Source organism: Bos grunniens, chromosome 2, assembly GCF_055505025.1.
Source record: "Bos grunniens cultivar Pamir isolate PY7600 chromosome 2, Bosgru_T2T1.0, whole genome shotgun sequence".
Taxonomy (NCBI): Eukaryota; Metazoa; Chordata; class Mammalia; order Artiodactyla; family Bovidae; genus Bos; species Bos grunniens.
This window is the reverse complement of record NC_141166.1, coordinates 118,677,072-118,698,881: the sequence shown is the minus strand read 5'-3', so window position 1 is coordinate 118,698,881 and position 21,810 is coordinate 118,677,072. Positions and strand designations below refer to the sequence as shown.

The window sequence follows — 21,810 nt, the reverse complement described above, 5'->3', positions numbered from 1 at the left end:
AAACTCTTCTGCTCTTGAACATATTTTGTTCTGGTGGTCACATAACTACTAAACATACATTTACTAATATCTTTTAAGTACCTGAGGCTCCAAAAGAAGTTGTCCCTGAAAAGAAAGTACCTGTGATGCCTCCTAAAAAGCCAGAAGTCCCACCTGCTAAAGGTATTTGTCATGAAACTTAGGCTTTAAAGCACATAACTCTTCTGTTCTTGAAAATATTTGCTCCATTGTTCTCATAATACTAAATGTAATTTTACTAATATCTTTTAAGTGCCTGAGGTGCCAAAAGAAGTTGTCCCTGAAAAGAAAGTGCCTGTGACACCTCCTAAAAAACCAGAAGTCCCACCTGTTACAGGTAGCTGTCACTCACCTTAGATTTAAGGAGATAAAACTCTTCTGCTCTCAAAAGCATTTTGCTCTAGTGCTCCCACAACTTCTAAACGTAATTTTACTAAAATCTTTTAAGTGCCAGAGGCTCCCAAGGAAGTCGTCCCTGAGAAGAAAGTACCTGTGATGCCTCCTAAAAAGCCAGAAGTCCCACCTGCTAAAGGTATTTGTCACTGATCTTAGGCTTAAATGACATAACTCCTCTGCTCTTGAAAATAATTTGTTCCAATGATCTCATAACTCCTAAATGTAATTTTACTAATATCTTTTAAGTGCCTGAAGCTCCCAAAGAAGTTGTCCCTGAAAAGAAAGTGCCTGTGACACCTCCTAAAAAGCCAGAAGTGCCACCAGCCAAAGGTAGCTGCCTGCATGTTGCTGTGTTTGACAATGTCTGTCTGTCTTCACTCAGTCTAATCCTGAAAATACTAATCTCTTTAAAGTACCCGAGGTGCCAAAGGCAGCTGTGCCAGAAAAGAAGGTGCCTGAAGCTATTCCTCCCAAACCGGAAAGTCCTCCCCCTGCAGGTAATCATGAAACTCTCCAAACTAGTATTTTTAAAAAGAAAAACTCTCTTCTGAGCACTGTAAAAATCATTTTACAAAATGTTTCATATGCTTGAGTCAGTTCTAGCATTCAAACAAGCTTGTGTCTTTAAAGTGTATGAGGAGCCTGAGGAAATAGCCCCAGAGGAGCCTCCAGTTGAAGTCGTAGAAGAGCCAGAGCCTGTTCCTGCTCCTCCTCCAAAAGGTACTGGCCCAGCTGCTGTGCAGCCTTAGCCAATCTTTGCCCTTCTTGTCCCCCAGATTCTAGGCGTTATGACTTTTATTGTTTCTCACTCTTCTTCACCGATTCTAAAACATAAATCATAATATCTTTAGTGACTGTCCCACCTAAGAAACCTGTCCCGGAAAAGAAACCACCCGCTGTTGTTGCCAAGAAACCTGAACCACCACCAGCGAAAGGTATTTCCCACTGCCACTGCTTCATACAGAAAAATGTGTCTCTAAAATGCTATGTTCCACTGCTCAGCTTAATGATTTCCGTATGTCATTGAAACAATGAGCTAAATACTAATATCTTTTTAAGTGCCTGAGGTGCCCAAGGAAGTTGTTCCTGAAAAGAAAGTGCCTCCAGTGGTTCCCAAGAAACCAGAAGTCCCGCCTCCTAAAGGTACTTGTAACTGTCTACTGTCTAAGAGAGGTGGATACAACCTCTAGCTCTTGAAAAGCATTTTGTTCTGTGTAAATGTGATGAATGTTTTCACGTGATTCTTCATAATGTTAAAATACTAATATCTTTAAAGTGCCTGAAGTTCCAAAAGAAGTTGTTCCAGAAAAGAAAGTAGCTGTTCCCAAAAAGCCTGAAGTCCCACCAGCTAAAGGTACATGTCACTAACCAATAGATAAGCGCTTACTCTTGGTTTCACTTCCAATAGGAAAGCCTTTTGTTTGTCAAACATCTTACATTAACAACTACAAACCTAGTATACTGGCTATTTAGAGTTTTAAATGTTTTTAAATAGCATCATTGATTGAAAAAAAAAAAAACACTGGTACGTTTGTTGTAAGTATTAGAAGAGTTTTCTAACATGGTTTTGTTGATGTTAATAGGCTTTGTTTTCTTCCGACCATGTGGATCCAAGAACAGATCACTGGCCTCATTGTGAATTTTGTTCATGGATCTGTCCCTGGGTTATTTGAACTAGATATGGTATAAATTTCATGTACTTCTCAACTACCCAGAAGTAAAACTAACTCTTTCTTTTAAGTGCCAGAGGTACCAAAGAAACCTGTCTTGGAGGAGAAACCAGCCATCCCTATTCCTGAGAAAGTAGAGTCTCCTCCTCCAGAAGGTACATGTAATGCTGTTTATGAGCTTACCACTTTTGACTGTTTTTAATGTAGGCCTTGTTCCCCTTCTAATTCAGTATCTCTTGGTCATTTTCTGTCCTTTAATTATTTGTCTTACTTCACGGTTCTTAATTAGCTCCAATCTTAAATCTATTTGAGTCCATAGTCAGCAACTACACTGGCCATCATAAGCTGTGTTACACAAAGCTTCTCTAATGCACACACAAAGCGGGACAGGTGAACTAATGACTATAAATGACATTAAACACTAAAGGGTTTTTCAAACATTCAAAGCAATGGAAACAGAACTCAGTCAAACAAGATGGATTTCATCTTAATATAAGTGATGATATTAGTAGAAACAAGGGAAGAAATCAAGATGACTATTTATTGTGTTTCACATTTGTGCATTTTAGAATACTGTTCCACACATTCAATTAAAATTAACTATATCTTTAAAGTTTATGAAGAACCTGTGGAAATTGTTCCTGAAGAGGAAGAGCCCGTTCCTGTTGTAGAAGAGGAAGAGCCCGTTCCTGTTGTAGAAGAGGTGGAACCGGAAGCCCCCCCACCAGCAGGTACAAGACAAGATTCACTGAATGGAAGAATACACCATTTGATTTTTTATGTCTATTATTTATCTTGTTTAAGGCAAACATTTCAGTCTTCTATTTCCTTCTTTAACATTTCACCTTATTGGCAAGAACAAAAGTCAGTTGCACACATAAAGCTTTTGTCCTACAGACACAATGCAGCATAGCAAAGAAATAAGTGTTATCTTTTTTATTCATTCATAGCATTAATCTTTTCATTGTAATCATTTGACTCTAAAAGAAATCCCTATCTTTCAAGTGCCTGAAGAGCCCAAGAAGATTGTTCCAGAGAAGAAAGTTCCTGTCATCAAAAAACCAGAACCTCCACCTCCTAAAGGTACTTACAGTAAAATAAATATTTACTTCTTTTTTGTGTGTTGTCAGAAATTTGGCACTCTTTCTTGTTTTATATTGTGCTATATTATGTGCTGTATTATGAACTGTCATCTGTATGTTACAGTTCTGAGCAGACTTGTCAAATTAATGTGTACATATTGCATCTTGCAATTTTATATTATTAAATACTACTAATATCTTTAAAGTACCTGCGATGGCAAAGAAAGTTGTCCCAATGAAGAAAGTCCCAACTATTAAGAAGCCAGAAACACCAGAAATTAAAGGTATTCACATCATCATTGACATTATATTTTTTTTAAGTATTCTGATATCTTCAAGTGGAATCCAATAAGTTGTCTTCAGTGTTAGGGACAAAAATGTCCTTATTTTGATTTCATTAATTTTAATGCTGCTCTTTAATTATAAGTTCTTTATTCTTAACTCTTTTTCCAATGTCTTTAAATACTCTTTCTAAAATAAAACTAATATCTTCAAAGTGTCTGAGCTGCCCAAGAGACTTGTTCCAGTAAAGAAAGAACCTGAGCCTGTTACCAAAAAACCAGAAATCCAGCGAGTAAAAGGTATCTACCATGAAGAAAGAAAGAATGTATTTATCTGAATGCTAAGCATCTTAATAGTAGTTCTTATAACAAAAATATGAAGTATAAGTTTATGCAAGAACAGATTTTACAGAAAAACAGGGGGAAATAATGAAGGCAAGGAGAAAATAAGACAGACAAACAGGAGAAACCTAGCTTATCCTGAAAGATAAGGCTGGATGTAATGATGCCAGTCATGTTTTGGAGTTCTTTGAATGCTAATATAAGGCATGTACTTTAGTCTGTGGGCAATAGGCTTCAGTGGTGTATAAATTAACAGGAGTCGAGCTTCAGATAACTGGCAGAAGGTCAAATTCTTAGAAGAGGACAATAATAGAAAAGAGCCATTGCAATTTTTAAGGTCTTCAAAAATTGAGTAAGATCAGTGGTGACAGAAATGGAAAGGATTAGATTTAAGAGAAGTGGAGATTGAGTGGGTGTCTATTCTTAAAGTAATGAAGGAAATAGATGAGCCCAAAATGATTATAAGAGTTGAAGCTAGGCCATGAGAATGGTTCACTGAACCCCCAAACTAATATTAGAAAGAAGGCAGTGAATATATGTTTTACATTTCAAGTATGGAATTTGAGAATATGCATCTGGAACTTAGGAGAGATTGGGGCCAGAGATGTAGATCCATAAGTCATTACCATGGAAATGAGAGTTGAGAATGGAGTGATTGCTCAAAAAATGTAGATTCAGTTTTTAAAATCATCAAAGTTAGACCAGTGGAAAACATCTATATTTAAAGGCACACAGAGGATGAGAAATAAATGAAGAAGTCTGCAAGGACTTATTTATGAAATTAGGATGTCCAAAAGGGTGCCTTGCCTCTAAAGCTGTTTTCCCCACCGAGTCTTATAAGATGAAGTACCGTACCCATGTATTCTTTGCCTGCTCTTTGCAGTATCTTGTACATCTTCTAAATTCTTAATAGTAAACAAAATCAATATCTTTAAAGTGCCTGAAGTTCCCAAGGAAATCGTCACAGAAAAGAAAGTGTCAGTTCCTATCCCTGAAGAACCAGAAGCTCCACCTGTACAAGGTACGTGGCTGTGCTCTAAATCTTGGAAAGATGATAGTCGTCTCATCATCTTGCTTTGGTTGTAGATGGATCTTTTGTGTTTATCTGTTGCCTGTCTTATGTAGTATAGTTATTGGTATTTTGAAATCTTCTGAAGAATATGTTCTAGTGTGTAACTAAGTTGATACGTTGAAACTCAGCAATCACAGTATTCTACTCTGAATTCAGTCTAAAATAAAATACTGTGTTTTTTAAGTTGAAGAGTCGCCTGAGGAAATAATATATGAAGAAAGAGCATCCATAACCATTGGTAGAAAAGAGACTCCCCCTGTTGAAGGTATATATATATGTATAAATATAAAATTTTTAATCTCTTGAAAACTCCTATTAGAAATACAAAAGTATTTATAGGCTAACATTCCTTCTTGAAATTATATGTAAAAGCATTCTAGCACATATTTGACTTGTTTGTTTTTCAAATCATTAAACGTCTTTTGAAGTATAATCTTTGATTATTCTTGATTGTAATAAATTCCAAAAGATACAGTTTACTGAGGCAAAACTGGAATCATTGCATTGGATCTTCCAATGATAACCCAACATCAGATTTTAAAAATCATTTCATTTGCCATCAACATACATCAAACAGTAGAAAGCTTGAATATAATAAAATAGAAATATTAACCTCTTTTTCTATGTAAGTGAATATGTATATTTTTGTTTCTGTGACTGTCATCTTTGCATCTGTGTGAAATTTGTATGAGTCTTGTGAAGAACTTTACATTACAACCTCTTATCCTTTGTCAACATTCTCTAAAGAACGTGAAATTGAAAAGTATGTTAAACCTGAAGAACCCGAAGAACCTGAACCACAACCGGAAGAAACACCAGTACAAGGTATTCAGTTAGTTGGACTTAAATCTTCATCACCATATTCTTCCTCTTGATATATCTGTATATGTTTTACGTTGTTCGATGTGTACAGCATGTCTCTCTTCACCTGTATGTAAGGTATTGTTTTAAATGTGCATCTCTGTCGTCTGTGTTCATGTGATTTGCACTATTTATTTCATGTCAGTGTGGCTTATATGGATGCTTCCTTTGTCATTTTCATTAGTGCTTGTGCTGTACTTGTTATCTATGTACAGTGTTGATATTCTTATGTTTTATGTTGAACATTTTTATGTTTTATGTTGGATACCAACATTATGTATCCAAAAAAGCAAACTTCTTACTTAAATATGCTTCTTACTTCTTACATAAGTATCCTTATATTTCTGCTGAATATACTGTAAGTCCACATACCAGTCGTTGTATTCATATACTAATACTCCTGAAATACTCTTTTAAGAACCTGAACCTGAAAAGAAGGTTATTGAGAAACCAAAACTCAAACCAAGGCCCCCAGCTCCTCCTCCTGCTCCACCTAAAGAAGATGTAAAGGAGAAAATATTCCAGCTTAAAGGTATAAAATGATACTTGCAAAGTTTTATTAACCTGCTCCAAACTTCCATCCAAACATCTGAAGTGGTGCTTGCAAGAAATGTATTTTTAAAATGTGTACTTTTGGACATGATCATGCTGGGGGATTTCATACAGACTTGTATTTTATGCTGCCCCGGGTGCGTTGTCAGGCCATGCTTGCTGCCCAAAGTGTCAGAAAGTGCACCATGGTTAGCTTCATCCTGACCATCTGGATGCAGGGGCTGTCCAGCTAACTTTCTCATGCAGAGTGGGGTGAAAGGGTTTTCTGATTTCAAAGTGTGATTGCTATGCATATCTTTGGGATCTTGTGCATGTGAAATGTAGAAGAAAACTTAGCAGGATATTTTTAATATTGCACTAATGAATTTATATAAAAGCCAAAACTTTGTCCTTAAAGAATGACATATGCTTTAAAATATACTATAGGCATTATATTTATGGGATCCAATAGCTGATGTGTTCATATACCATGAAAAGAAGGTATATGAACAACTTATCACTGCTTCCCTACTTTTTTTTTTTTTTTTACAACTTGATAAAAACCCAACTGTGTTCTGTGGTTGTTCCCCTTGTTAAACTTTCTTTCATTCTCTTTGCATTTAGATTTTTCTTTGAATTCAGTATTCTTAGGCTTTCCTTGTGGCTCAGCTGGTAAAGAATCTGCCCACAATGCAGGAGACCTGGGTTCAATCCCTGGGTTGGGAAGATCCCCTGGAGAAGGGAAAGGCTACCCACTCCAGTATTCTGGCCTAGGGAATGCCAGGGACTATAGTCCATGGGGTAGCAAAGTGTCAGACATGACTGAGTGACTTTCACTTTTACTTTGAATTGATTCAATATTATTTAATTCTTAAAATAACATCTTTAAAAGCTGAAAAACTAGCAAAATTGTATCATTCTTTCTATTTTTGACAAAATGTTGTCTATTTGTGGTGTCATGAGATTTCCCCATTTAAAATAATCTAGATATAATCTTAGGTGAGCACTTTTCCCTTACCTACACATGTACACAAAATCAGAGTTTTCCATAGGAAAGCTTGTTTCTTGCCTCTCTGCAACACTCCTGGCCTGTAGGGAGAGTCTTTGGCATTTTAAATCAGACATAGAAAAAGCGAACACTTCTTAAAAGGTTACCCATCTGTTGATTAACATTTTATGAAGACACACACTTAAATATGTTTCCCTTCTTGTAAAATCTATATGCAAAGGAAGATTTCTTACCCCTGCAAAGAGTAAAACTTATCTTTCTTCTTAGCCAGACTTTAACTTACTACTCCACTTTGGAGTAAAACTTGAATCTGTTTTCATGGTTTGAACGCTTCTTGTATGTTCTTCAGTGGCTGTTCTTGGCTGTTATTAATGCTTTTGGGTATAGACAATAAAGCAGGTATTTAATAATTTGCTTCAGATCAGTCTAAATAAACAAATAATAAAAGTAAGATCATCTTCTTTAAAGCTGTTTCAAAGAAGAAAGTTCCTGAGAAACCTGTGGTTCCAGAAAAAGTGGAGCTTACACCTCTGAAAGGTATTTCAACAGTCTAGAAAATGCTCATATTCAGTATCCCTTGCTCTAACTCCTTGCTCTTCCTGCTGTCTTCAGTGTTCTTCTTTTTCTTCTTCTTTCCTTTAAAAAAAAAAAAATCAGAGTAGTCTCACTGATTTCTTGTGTTTTTGTAGCTTTTATAGTCCTGGTTCATGAGTGTTGCTTTCATTGTCTCTCATCAGTTTCATGCATTCATGGATAGTTGTTGTTTTGTCTCATCTACATATATCTTTTTGCATTTTCCTAAACTAAAAAATAGCAAATTTTACTGGTTAGCTGACATTAATATCAGGACACATCTTAGATTAAAATGCTGAGAGCTAGCAATAGAAAGCCTTGCAATTTCACTTGAAGAACAGTATTTTAGCCAGTGTTATAAGCACCAAAAATAAGTCCTGTTTTCCTTCTGTACTGTTAATATGATTCATAGGGATTTCCTTATCGCGTTCCTATCACTCTCTTCTCAGGGACTCCAAAACATTCTCTTGGGTGTACAGATCTCATGTTGTAGGGAAGTTTCTTTCTCCCCGCAGGTCATTTTTTCACAACGCATTTCTCTTTAAACAGTATTTTTCCCTATCTAAGCTTGGACTGAAAAGAAAAATAAATGAATCATAAAGGTTTATAAAACATCTATTGAAAATAAAATTGTTCATTTCTCCAGTGAGCAGAGTAGGGAACAGTGTTCTATTTAAGTAATTAACACGTCCAGACTCATAAGTTGAATCTATTCCTGATTCACTCTGGGATTTTGGAAAAATCACCCATCTGAATATATATTTCCTCATTTATAAAGCAGAGATTACAAATTAGTGTTGCTGTGGATGTTAATGTGGATGCAGAGGATGTAATAATCCTCTGTAAAGCCACGCAAACGTTAAATGACGTGCAATGACATATTCATATATAATGACTTTAAAAATAACTACAATGGTGTGTTCTACACCTGAGTCTCATACATAAGATCTTAAAAATGAAATAATAATATGGAAAAACAGATACAAAGATACATTTTCACTATATTCATTAGATAAGTAAATGATATTACTGATGGAAATTAAATGCATAAGCCTCTCTCCAGCTTGATCAATGAAAATGGTTTACATTACAAATACTGGTAACTCTAAAATAATTATCATGGATAAAAACATTTAATATTTGTGAAATTTTACTTAAAATACTTGACAGGAAAAATATTTAAAATGAAATATTTACATATTTGCTCTGTATGTTTAAAATTTCAAGTAAGAGTTAAGCACATCTATCTTTGTCACATAAAATGAAAGTTATTTAATAAATTGCAAATGTCTTATTTAAAACACCAAATGTGAAACTTTATAGAAATATCTGAAAATTCAGATTGTTTAAGTATTTCTCCTTTCCCAAATCAAGTTCATAATCCATATTATTTGGCTTTCTTCTCTCGTTAGTGAAGATTTGAATAATGTCATTCACGCCTACTATAATTAATGGTCGGGGGATATCAGTGTAGATTTGAACAATCTACAATTGCATATTGGGGCAAAGATGCTGTCAAGAACCTTGCATTGAATGAAAAATCCACAAAGTCAATATAGAATAATATCTTCTACACCCTTTTAAGGTGAATGAATATATTTGCCTGAAGTTAATGCAATTGAATTTCATCACAAGGTTATATAGATCTATGCAGAGGAAACAACTTGTGTGTTCTTGCTTTTAAATTCTGTGATATTTATATGCAACAAGAATTATTACTTATGCATCATGGTTAACTAGTTTTGAAAGAGGCAGTTTCTTGTTGAAATTTTCTTTTTATATGAATTTACTTCAAAATTTAAAATCATATTTTTTTAAGTGGCTGGAGGTGAAAAGAAAGTTCGCAAATTACTTCCTGAACCTAAACCTCAACCAAAGGAAGAAGTTGTTCTCAAAAGCGGTATAGTATTTTTCAAACATTGTATCAGCTTCAAATAACAAAAAAGAACTTGAAAAGCTTACAAAATACTTCTGTTCCTTGGTTTTCTCTTAATTAGATTCCTAATATATCAAAATTCATTTCTAGTTGCTTTGAAAATTAAATATGATCACTTTCACATCTTTTTAAAAAGACAGAAATTTTGTGAGCATTCAGAGTATCTTGAAATTTACAACATTAATAGACATGATTAAATTGATAATATTCTAAACTAATAACAATGACTATAGCTGCCATTTTCATAATCATTATGTAGTAAAATACACTAAGCCTATTAAATACTCTAAATTACACCAAATGATTTAAGTCTAAACTCAAAATTCAGTTTTAAAGTGTGACACAGGATTACCACAACTAATAAATAACATTTTCTAAAACCTGAGCATTTCTTTCTACTAATAAAGTATTAAAGAATTAGAAACAAGATATTTGAATGAAGAATCAAATTCTGACTTTCCCTCCACATAGAATTACTTATTTCTTGGCTACATTTCTTTGGCCATCTCCACTTCTGTTAACTTTGTACTTATTTAAATTCTTCTTTTCTCATTAAATTATAACATTGAATTATTAGAATTTTTTGCTCTTCAGGTTATTCATTTTGTGTTTGGATATTTCTGCCATGGATTTGTCTCTGAAGAGACTATCTATATAAAGTGACTCTGAGTGCTGTTTTAATTACCTTAACAACACTTGATCTTTTTCTTAACAGCATTTTTAATGTAAAAGCCAGTTTCCCGGTGCGCTTGATCTCATGCTTTTCACTTTCCTTGCTTTGTATGTTATTTGCATTCATTAAGCTTATTCAACATCTTCATTCATTTGTCTTGGTTTACATATAAACCTTTTTGTCTTTTTAAGTTCTAAGAAGGAGGCCTGAAGAAGAAGAACCTAAAGTAGAACCTAAAAAAGTAGAAAAAATTAAAAAACCTGCAGGTAGGAATCTCAGTAAAAATCTGTGAAATTATCTTTTAACAAAATTGAGATTTAACAAAAGGTTTATCTTGTAAACATAAATGGAGTTAAATATAAATGTAGCTTCATATTTCATCTGTCTATGTTTTCCATTGTCTGCTTTCTGTTTAAACATTTTTATAGTATTAATAGTTCTCAAATCCATTCATGCATTTCCATGCACTTCATCATCATTATTGTTATTATTATTTGTGAAATAATCAAGTTGGCTGCAAAATAACTTCATGGGAAGGTGTCAGAAATGTTTCATAAAATTTGGGGCTTTTAGTGGGCTGATTTTTATGTATTCTCAAAGAGTATATTTGCTATTTAAGAAGTGATTTAGAAAGGGAGAGCTCACTAATGGGGTTGGGAGGCAAATAGGTGAAATAAGAGAAAGAAAAAATAAATTGAAGCAGAGTCAAGAAGAGAAAACAGAAATTAATTGATAGAATATAAGGGTTTTCTTTCTAAAGTCAACAACAGAGCTTCAGAAAATAGTTTGATCTAATTATTTCAGATTAGCTGATTTCTAAGGATTCAAATCCTAAAATAACACTAGAAAATCATCCTATTATCTTAAAGTGCCAGAACCACCTCCAAAAGCTGTGGAAGAGGTTGAAGCACCTCCAGCTGTTACCAAAAAGGAAAGGAAAATTCCAGAACCAACAAAAGGTACAAACTTCCAGTTGTCTCTAAAAATACAAATATGCATCAATTAAAATATCATTACACTGGCATTAAGATTTGAACACATGACCTCTACTCCTCTTACCAGCTTAATTTTCTTTACAATTCACTCTCAGGTGCAGTTGCCTCATGCCCATCCATTTGTTACATAAATTACTGAGTTTTAAAAACTAAGAAAATTGTATTTATGGGCAGTGAGATGAATAATAACATTAGAAAATCAATAAACCTGACTTGCTGTATTTTCTAAGTACTTTGTTTAAATGTAAGAATAAACTTGGGTCAAGTATTTGACTTGGTGACTGTTTGTGTATAAATTCTAGTATCTTCCAAGATACATTAAACCTGTCCAATTTTGGTTTGACTTTGTGAAAAACTTCAAAAACTCTGTGATAACTTGCTTATTACTATGAATTGTTTTAGTGCCTGAAATTAAGCCACCAATACCTCTCCCTGCCCCTGAACCAAAACCAAAGCCTGAAGCAGGTAAGCAAGCTTATCCTCAATATCAACAGCATATACCTTCATGTTTCACACAAACAATGTATAGTTAATAAGAAAAAAGGAGTAAAAGTGTGCATGCATCAAATGATTTCTAATGCCCCAATGTCTTAGATTATACTGTTATATTTTAATATAATGTCACATATTTTCAAATATGTTATTATCTTGTATATAGATGTTATTATAATTAGAATATATTGTTCTTTGAAAACCAGTTTATTAGATTTTAAAATTCATCAGGGGAGGCAAATAGGCAAATGGGTTTCAGGAAGTGACAAACGATACATTAATGCAATGAACATCTTTTTGCAGAAGTGAAAATAATCAAACCACCTCCCGTGGAGCCCCCACCCACTCCCATCGCTGCCCCAGTGACGGTGCCAGTAGTTGGAAAGAAAGCAGGTAATTATTCTGTTGTTTTCTTTTTGCTTGTTTGTTTTGGTGGCTTAATGAAAACTTCATTAAAAATCAAGCTTTCTTTTTGTTGAAACAAAGCATCATTTCAATTGTGGGAGCTTATAAATTAATGATTAAATTTTCTTTATCTGCTACCCTGTACCAACCTACTTTCTCATCATGGATGCATATTGTGCAATTGAAATGTGTAATTTTGATTGAAATGTGTATTTCTGCAAAGCATCGTTTATTTATATGCTTTTGAGATTAACTAATGAATATATTCAAAGTTAAGACATATAGATATTCTCTAAGGACATACATATAGGAATCCCATGGAGATTCAAATTTCCCATGTACCCTGTAAAAATCATTTCTCACTTTTTAAAAAGACTGCATTTTGGGATAAAGAAAAAGTTCTGGAAATGGATAGTGTTGATGGTTGCATAATATTGTGAAGTATTTAATGCAACTGAATTGTACACCTAAAAATGGTTAAACTGGTCAGTTTTATGTTAGGTATGTTTTACCACAATGAAAAGAAAAAAAAAGGACTGCATAGTTCTGCCTTTAAATCTATATAAGAATTTAGATCAATAATAATTTTCTTAAATGTACTAACTCAGTATCTTAGGTACAAACTTAAAATACATATTAGTTGAACTACTTAGGAGATAATCTCAAAACCAAAATGATTTGACATGTATAGATCGTTGATAAACATATGTCCTAACTATTTGATCTTTGGCTACTTCCTTCATTTCTTTAAATTTTAATTTCCTAGTCTGTAAAATCAGAATACTTAATAACTCTACTTATTAAAACTATTATGACGATTAACTATATGCAAAACTTTTAGCACAGTGCTTGGTACATAGCAAGAAATATTTGGTTTTTTATTATGTTTAATAACATGAGGATATACTGTGTTCTTTCATCTATGGTTTAACTTTAATATTATATAACATATGTTGTCACTGATATGGTTTGGGCATTATTCTTTTAAACTTTTATGATTTTTATGTGATACTTTTTTTAGTTCAGAAAAAGATAAGAACTGCCATTGAGATAATTAAGTATGTTTAAGAGTACAGCTTTTCTCACATCCCCAGGGTCTGACACTAAAGAACTGGTTCTACAATTTATACTGCCCCATATTAATTGAATTAAACTCTTAAGTGTGGGAACTGTCTTGGTTTTGCCTTAGTTCATTGTCTAATTAAGGGAAATCGTCAAAGAATTCGTACCTTTGTAGTACACAGACCCTTTCTTTTTCTGGAGTCTTCCCTGGATTTATTTGCCCAGCTTAATAAAGAAAGGCTTTGGTAACTTCTGGGTTATTTCCCTTTTGCCTACATTGATTCCTTGTTGACATAAAAAGGTATTTCCTTGATTCACAAAACCAGCACGCACATTAACGTACAAAATATTTTACACAGCTAGGTAAGAGTAAAACTCTTCCTCACAAGGTAAGAGTAAGCCTTCCAGAAATGGGAGAATTACTTGCTGAAGGTAATTTTTTAATCCTAGAAACATTGGCAATTTAGCGTGGTCACAGCATTCAGAATATGCCTTGCTGGAAATATCCAGATATTCTCAGTAAAAGTCACATAAATAAGTCCAGTTTTTCTTCATGCATTCATATTTATAATAAAGAGCATTATTCAGCCGACATGGTTTACTACAAAGCATGAAATAAGTCTGAAAATTGTTTAAATCCTGGGTTTTATTTTTATTCCAGAAGCCAAAGCACCGAAAGAGGAGGCTGCCAAGCCAAAAGGTCCCATCAAAGGTAAGATTCATTTCCCTGTACCTGAGTTGTAAAACCTTTCACTCTTTGGAAACTTTACATTCAAGGGCAGTTTTCTGTTTAAGGGGGAACATTTCAAAATTTATATCAATCTTTATGATTTCTAATTGATTCTGCAAAAACTAGTATGTCTTTTGATACCACAATGAATACACCTCTAGTATTACTCAAGTGGATATTACATATGTAACATATACACTTTAGGATAATGAACCCTACAAGTTCCAAGTTTCATTCTCCATATACATGATATTTATACATGATAGATAAAATAATGAGACATTAATCTAGACATTATACATTTGGCTTTCAAACTTGAGAAAATGAGTGTTTATTACCCATGGATTCCTTTTGCCACCTCATTTTCTTTCTGAAAGAAAGCAGGATAAATTCAACTGACCTCTCAGTTGCCTCATCTTTAATTTTCCCCTCTTGTCTCATGGTCACTGGTTTTACCCAGCAGACAGCCAGGTATGCACTTTCTGACCCTTATGGAAATGCCAATTCAACTTTTGATTTTATTTTGAATTAGGTGTAGCCAAAAAGACTCCTTCACCAATAGAAGCTGAAAGGAAAAAGTTAAGACCAGGAAGTGGTGGAGAGAAGCCGCCTGACGAAGCCCCATTCACCTACCAGCTGAAGGCTGTGCCATTGAAGTTTGTGAAAGAAATCAAAGACATTGTCTTGACTGAAGCAGAGTCAGTTGGCTCTTCTGCAATCTTTGAGTGTTTAGTCTCCCCGTCCACTGCAGTTACAAGCTGGATGAAAGATGGTAGCAATATCCGTGAGAGCCCAAAGCACAGATTCATCGCTGATGGGAAAGACAGAAAGCTTCATATCATTGATGTTCAACTTTCTGATGCTGGCGAATACACCTGTGTTCTACGTCTGGGAAATAAGGAGAAGACCTCCACGGCTAAACTGATTGTTGAAGGTAATTTCCAGTCTTCTGAATATGGCCCCCATGAAGTGTTAACACAGTAAACCTCCGTAGCAATTTTTATTGCCCCTTAAACAAAATTTATTCCCAAGTTTTATCTCAATGAAAATATTGTATGTATTGAAAAGTCTCTGCCACTTCTTAATATCGCAATTCTCCATAGAACTTCCCGTGCGTTTTGTAAAAACGCTTGAAGAGGAAGTCACAGTGGTCAAAGGACAGCCACTGTACTTAAGCTGTGAGTTAAACAAAGAACGTGACGTGGTCTGGAGGAAGGATGGCAAGATTGTCGTGGAGAAACCCGGCAAAATTGTGCCCGGCGTCATCGGCTTGTTGCGGGCTCTGACCATCAATGATGCAGATGATTCCGACGCTGGGACATACACAGTGACTGTGGAAAATGCCAACAACCTGGAGTGCTCATCCTGCGTGAAAGTAGTAGGTCAGTACTTCGCTGGGAAATAAGTTCTACTTACTATTAAGAAAAGAGAAGCGAGATCTTCAATTTCCAGTATCAGAATATCAGCAGTCTTACACCTTACCTAACAGGGAGAATATCAAATCATAGCAGACTAATTATGTCCAGTTTTGAGAATTTTTTGCTATTTCTGAAATTTACTAAGGAAGTTTTTGTATTGCTTATTCAGATCATAATTATCTTTTCTGACCTCTTTTATCATACAGAAGTCATTAGAGACTGGCTGGTGAAACCCATACGAGATCAGCATGTGAAACCCAAAGGGACAGCTGTTTTCACCTGTGTTATAGCAAAGGATACTCCAAACATTAAGTGGTACAAAGGATATGATGAAATCCCCTTGGAACCAACTGATAAGACTGAGATAATAAGAGATGGAAATCATATACACCTCAAAGTTAAAAATGCTATGCCAGAAGATGTTGATGAATATGCAGTGGAAATTGAAGGGAAAAGATACCCTGCAAAGCTGACAATTGGAGGTATAAAAATCTTACCATCTATTCTTGAATTTTGTATGTGCCCAAGGCAAAATAATATACACAGGTACACTCACAAAAGTGTCATTAGATTGTTTAACGCCTGATGGTTTTTCATCCTTTACCAATACAGAACGTGAAGTTGAATTGCTTAAGCCAATAGAGGATGTTACCATTTATGAGAAAGAAAGTGCAAGCTTTGATGCAGAAATCTCGGAAGTAGACGTTCCTGGACAATGGAAACTGAAGGGAGAACTTCTAAGACCCTCACCTGTGAGTAATTTCTTCTTTTAAGTTGTTAATCATATACACAAATGAACCTGTCTACAAAACAGAAAGTCTCACAGACATAGAAAAGAGACTAGTGGTTGTCAAGGGAGAGAGGGAGTGTGGGAGTTTAGGGTTAGCAGACACAAACTATTATATATAAAATGAGTAAACCACAGATCCTACAATGTAGCACAGGGAACTATATTCAGCATCCTGTGATAAACACTACATTGTAAGTCAACTATACATCAATAAAAAATATTCTATATGACTACATTCTATAACTGATTGTGACACTCGGATTTGGTTCAGTAATGATGGAATTATTTCTGGCTTCTAAAGTCTCAAAGAGGGGAAGAAATTTGATGCACTATTTGTAGACAGCTCAGCAATTTTTAAAAAATGTTTATGACAATGTACTTTATTTTCATTAGTAGTATTACAGTTATTTTATGGCTCTATAGACATCTGTATCTGAAACAATCTATCCCATTCAAATGCTAACTAAAACTATCCTTTTTCAGACATGTGAGATCAAGGCAGAAGGTGGAAAACGCTTCTTGACTTTGCATAACGTCAAACTGGACCAAGCTGGTGAAGTTCTTTACCAGGCGCTGAATGCAGTCACGACTGCCATTCTGACAGTGAAAGGTATGGGCCTTTGGAACTCATGGAGTGGGCTCAACTTCATCTGACAGCCCCCTGCATTCTGAAAAGCCTCATTCTTAACGTTTGCCTTCCAGAAATCGAACTTGACTTTGCTGTGCCCCTGAAGGATGTCACAGTCCCAGAAAAGCGACAGGCTCGATTTGAATGTGTCCTCACTCGAGAGGCAAATGTTATATGGTCTAAAGGACCTGATATAATCAAGTCATCGGACAAGTTTGATATCATTACTGATGGAAAGAAACACATTCTTGTCATCAATAATTCTCAGTTTGATGACGAAGGAGTCTATACTGCTGAAGTGGAGGGCAAGAAGACCTCAGCACGATTATTTGTTACAGGTAAGAGCTGGTGAGCTCTGACTCTAACATCCTATAGTTAGGCACATGAATATCTGACTTTACATACAGAACATCAGGAAAAAAAAAAAAAAAAGGAACACCAGGTTTTAATAGCTGTAAGTGACCATCAGCCCCACAACTTTATTTTCACATTGCCATCAAAACAAGCCCCTTAATTTTTTTTTAATGGAGGATAGATCCTTTTGAAAAGGTGACTCAATAAATGCTATGTGAAAGATTCTTTTTGCCAGGCAAAGTGGAATATTTCTGAAGGTAAATTGTATTTCTGAGCATATTACCTTGTATTGCAGGTATAAGACTGAAATTCATATCACCTCTTGAAGATCAGACAGTGAAAGAAGGTGAAACAGCGACTTTTGTCTGTGAACTTTCTCATGAAAAAATGCATGTGGTCTGGTTCAAAAATGATGCCAAACTCCACACGAGCAGGACTGTACTCATCTCCTCGGAGGGCAAGACTCACAAGCTGGAAATGAGAGAAGTGACAATGGATGATATATCCCAGATCAAAGCCCAGGTTAAGGACCTCAGCTCCACAGCAAACCTGAAGGTCATAGGTAAATATGACCAGCTATAACCAGAGAGCTGACTTTTGGATGGTGGGAGTGGGTAACAGTTAACATTTTGCAATGTGTAACCCTTTAATTTCACTTTGACGTTCTCTGATCATCTGCCAAATGTCCCTTACAGAGGCTGACCCCTACTTCACTGTGAAATTGCATGACAAGACAGGAGTCGAGAAGGACGAGATTGTTCTCAGGTGTGAAGTGAGCAAAGACGTGCCGGTGAAATGGTTCAAAGATGGGGAAGAGCTCCTACCTTCACCCAAACACTCCATCAAGGCAGATGGCCTGCGCCGCATCTTAAAAATCAAAAAGGCAGATCTGAAGGACAAAGGCGAATACGTGTGTGACTGTGGCACAGACACGACAAAAGCAAACGTCACTGTTGAGGGTGAGTTACACATAATTTCTAAAGGTACCCCATATGAATCTGTGATTGCTTTGTTCAGTCATTCTTACAAAACTCTGTATAAATTTCAGCCCGACTAATAAAAGTGGAAAAGCCTCTATATGGAGTAGAAGTGTTTGTGGGTGAAACAGCTCGCTTTGAAATCGAACTTTCTGAACCAGATGTCCATGGACAGTGGAAGCTAAAAGGAGAGCCTTTAACTGCTTCCCCTGTAAGTCGCAATGATCTGATCACATAGGTAGGGGTGGGGCGCTTGCTTGCTCAGTGGTGAAAGATGGGTACATTTCTGGTATAAAATCTCTTGATTATTTGTAGGAATAACCAGTTATGAAAATGATGTTTTTCTTTCTCTTTCCTCCTCACCTCACTCCAAACAGGACTGTGAGATCATTGAAGATGGGAAGAAGCATATTCTGGTCCTTTATAACTGCCGGCTGGACATGACAGGCAAGGTCTCCTTCCAAGCTGCCAATGCTAAATCCGCAGCCAATCTGAAAGTGAAAGGTACGTTCTGCTTGCCAGCCACCCTTTTGTATTTTCTTTGCAAGGCTTCCTTTTGAGACCCAGAACTGATGACTGGAAGCATATTCTGGCTTCATCCACACCCTTTTCTTTTTTTCAGAATTGCCACTTATCTTCATCACACCTCTCAGTGACGTTAAAGTCTTTGAGAAAGATGAAGCTAAGTTTGAATGTGAAGTATCCAGGGAGCCCAAAACATACCGTTGGCTGAAAGGAACCCAGGAAATCACAGGTGATGACAGAATTGAGCTTATCAAAGATGGTACTAAGCATTCACTGGTGATCAAATCTGCCGCTTTTGAAGATGAAGCAAAATACATATTTGAAGCTGAAGATCAGCATACAAGTGGCAAACTGATCATTGAAGGTAAGCATTCTTATCAAATAGGCTACCTTTAAACGCTTTTATTTTTATTCTTGCTTTTATATATCTTCCTTTAAGGATTGGAATTAGTAAATTGTTGTTGTTTTTTCCTGATAGGAATCCGACTTAAATTCCTCACCCCACTCAAGGATGTAACAGCCAAAGAGAGGGAAAGTGCTGTGTTTACCGTGGAGCTGTCCCATGATAACATCCGTGTTCGCTGGTTCAAGAATGACCAGCGCCTGCACACCAGCAAGTTCGTCTCAATGGATGATGAAGGGAAGACCCATTCCATCACATTCAGAAACCTCTCTATTGACGATACCTCTCAAATTAAAGTGGAAGCTATGGGGTTAAGTTCAGAAGCCAAACTCACTGTGCTTGGTAGGTGCTTTTTTTAAAATTTAATTTTATTGTATTCATCAGAAATGTATGTAGTATCTACTGTGTAAAATCTTTCAAGTGTTAAATTGCATGAAAGCAATGCCTGCCCTTAAGAAATGACCACATACATTATTAGGCTTGTGTCTGAAATATTTTTACCTAAAACTATGAGGATTTTAAAGGAATAAAGACTCAGGCTCACAAAATAGCCAGTTTAAATCAGAATTAAAACTCAATTAATTATGGAGCCTTGTCATATTTAAAATTAGGAATATAAATACTTCCTCTCTCTTCACTTTATCAAAATTATTTCAGAACAATGTTTTTCAAGTCCCTAAGAAACACAGAACTTACGTTAATAAAGCTCATTGTTTTTCCTGGGCTGCTAGTCTCAGGCAGATTATATACGAAGTCTAACATGTATAATGACTATTAAAGGCAAACTATTAATTGATAGAAGAAAAACTAATAATGTGAACTGGAAAGCTTACAGGTAAACTAGTCATAAGAGATTTGCTAAGAAATTTAAAATTTAGCTGAATGATGGAGAAACATATAATCATTTGAAGATAAATTTCATTGTGTCTTTCATACTACTGTTAATGAAATACTTCAAAATATAATATAGATTCAGTTCAGTTCAGTCGCTCAGTCGTGTCCAGCTCTTTGCGACCCCATGAATCACAGCACACCAGGCCTCCCTGTCCATCACCAACTCCCAGAGTTCACTCAGACTCACGAGATCTTGATAAATCCCAGGCATCAATTCCTTTTCTAACTTTTAGAGAACTTTTGAACATACATGTTAAGTGAGTGGAAGCATGGTACATTTTCTAAATACACCCAGACTTCTGTGAGCTGCCCCTTAAACTTCCCAAGAGATTTTTATCTCCTTAGGCGGTTAATGAATTTTTTTCAATTATACTTTACTTGCAGAGGGAGATCCATACTTTACAGGAAAGCTTCAAGATTACACTGGTGTAGAGAAAGATGAAGTGATTCTACAGTGTGAAATTAGCAAAGCGGATGCACCAGTGAAATGGTTTAAAGATGGACAGGAAATAAAGCCATCTAAAAATGCTGTTATTAAGGCAGATGGCAAAAAGCGCATGCTAATCCTAAAGAAACCCTTGAAATCAGATATTGGACAGTACACCTGTGACTGTGGGACAGATAAGACCTCAGGAAAGCTTAACATTGAGGGTAAGGAAATTTCCACAAGCTTTACTCTTGAAGCTGTTGGAGTTATTTCTGCCAGAGGCTAATGACACATGCTGACCCTGCACTTTTCTAGATCGGGAAATTAAACTGGTGCGGCCCTTGTACAGCGTGGAGGTGATGGAGACCGAGACAGCCCGCTTTGAAACCGAAATCTCGGAAGATGATATCCACGCCAACTGGAAACTCAAGGGAGAGGCCCTGCTCCAAACACCTGTAAGGCTATTTCTGAACTTGTCAATGCCCAGAGGAGCTGTGTGAAATAGGAAAAGGACAGGAGAAAAGTCAGAGTGCACACAAGGCATTTAAAACATGATATCAAGTTCATCAGAACTCAAGCCAATGAGAGCTATTAGGGTCTATGAATGGGCTCAGATAGGCACACTTGCGTTATTTTTGATCCAGCATTGGTACAAGGTTCTAGATATTCTGTAAATGCTGCTAGTTGGTGTAGAATGAAGCAGATAAAATAAGTATTGCCATCATGAATAATATTTGTTAGCTTTCTCTCACAAAATAGTCACCTCAAGAGTTTTCCTCGTAAATTCCTTTAATTAAGGTATTTTATCCTCAAACCAAAATACCAAAGATGACTTCCTATGGAATCTTTCCTCTTTTGACACAGGAATGTGAGATCAAGGAAGAAGGCAAAACACACTTCCTTATTTTGCACAATTGCCGCCTGGACCAGACTGGAGGGGTGGATTTCCAAGCTGCCAATGTTAAATCTAGCGCCCACCTCCGAGTAAAACGTAAGTATTATGTCTTTCTGCTGAAAGTGAATCGTATACTCCTACAGCAACTGGATGTGAGTGAAATTAGTTAGATTTATTTAGTTAATTAGAAAACATTATTAAAGTATAGAAACTAGCTTTCTGGTATTTACTTCTTTGTCATCCTCATATACCTGTGGTTCAAATTCTAAAGTTTGGAAATTTCATCAACCATTCTGTTTGAACCAAAGAAAATTAAGTCTCACACTCCCCCACTCCCTAATTCTTTCAAAGTAGAATATTCATAGAAAAGA

The 21,810-nt window shown here is 35.7% G+C and overlaps 1 protein-coding gene across 50 annotated transcripts in view; it reads left to right on the top strand.

Annotated features, from left to right (window-relative positions):
- The window catches only part of TTN (titin), a 276,437-nt gene that overhangs the window by 150,258 nt on the left and 104,369 nt on the right, over positions 1-21,810 (top strand). For 31 of the 50 annotated variants that reach the window (XM_086360782.1, XM_086360507.1, XM_086360734.1 and 28 more), the window contains 40 exons: positions 79-162; positions 272-355; positions 467-550; positions 661-744; positions 828-911; positions 1,045-1,134; positions 1,266-1,349; positions 1,474-1,557; positions 1,691-1,768; positions 2,156-2,239; positions 2,699-2,815; positions 3,090-3,167; positions 3,373-3,450; positions 3,664-3,747; positions 4,727-4,810; positions 5,046-5,126; positions 5,609-5,686; positions 6,141-6,254; positions 7,731-7,799; positions 9,655-9,735; positions 10,636-10,710; positions 11,314-11,403; positions 11,842-11,904; positions 12,235-12,324; positions 14,060-14,110; positions 14,661-15,062; positions 15,232-15,510; positions 15,753-16,028; positions 16,159-16,298; positions 16,820-16,946; positions 17,039-17,302; positions 17,614-17,880; positions 18,014-18,277; positions 18,367-18,506; positions 18,673-18,799; positions 18,918-19,184; positions 19,299-19,565; positions 20,502-20,768; positions 20,860-20,999; positions 21,409-21,535. In XM_086360782.1, coding sequence (XP_086216908.1) covers positions 79-162; positions 272-355; positions 467-550; positions 661-744; positions 828-911; positions 1,045-1,134; positions 1,266-1,349; positions 1,474-1,557; positions 1,691-1,768; positions 2,156-2,239; positions 2,699-2,815; positions 3,090-3,167; positions 3,373-3,450; positions 3,664-3,747; positions 4,727-4,810; positions 5,046-5,126; positions 5,609-5,686; positions 6,141-6,254; positions 7,731-7,799; positions 9,655-9,735; positions 10,636-10,710; positions 11,314-11,403; positions 11,842-11,904; positions 12,235-12,324; positions 14,060-14,110; positions 14,661-15,062; positions 15,232-15,510; positions 15,753-16,028; positions 16,159-16,298; positions 16,820-16,946; positions 17,039-17,302; positions 17,614-17,880; positions 18,014-18,277; positions 18,367-18,506; positions 18,673-18,799; positions 18,918-19,184; positions 19,299-19,565; positions 20,502-20,768; positions 20,860-20,999; positions 21,409-21,535 — 5,427 coding nt within the window. The remainder of the gene's footprint in view (positions 1-78; positions 163-271; positions 356-466; positions 551-660; positions 745-827; positions 912-1,044; positions 1,135-1,265; positions 1,350-1,473; positions 1,558-1,690; positions 1,769-2,155; positions 2,240-2,698; positions 2,816-3,089; positions 3,168-3,372; positions 3,451-3,663; positions 3,748-4,726; positions 4,811-5,045; positions 5,127-5,608; positions 5,687-6,140; positions 6,255-7,730; positions 7,800-9,654; positions 9,736-10,635; positions 10,711-11,313; positions 11,404-11,841; positions 11,905-12,234; positions 12,325-14,059; positions 14,111-14,660; positions 15,063-15,231; positions 15,511-15,752; positions 16,029-16,158; positions 16,299-16,819; positions 16,947-17,038; positions 17,303-17,613; positions 17,881-18,013; positions 18,278-18,366; positions 18,507-18,672; positions 18,800-18,917; positions 19,185-19,298; positions 19,566-20,501; positions 20,769-20,859; positions 21,000-21,408; positions 21,536-21,810) is intronic. The other 19 variants (XM_086360634.1, XM_086360581.1, XM_086360551.1 and 16 more) reach the window with 15 other exon arrangements.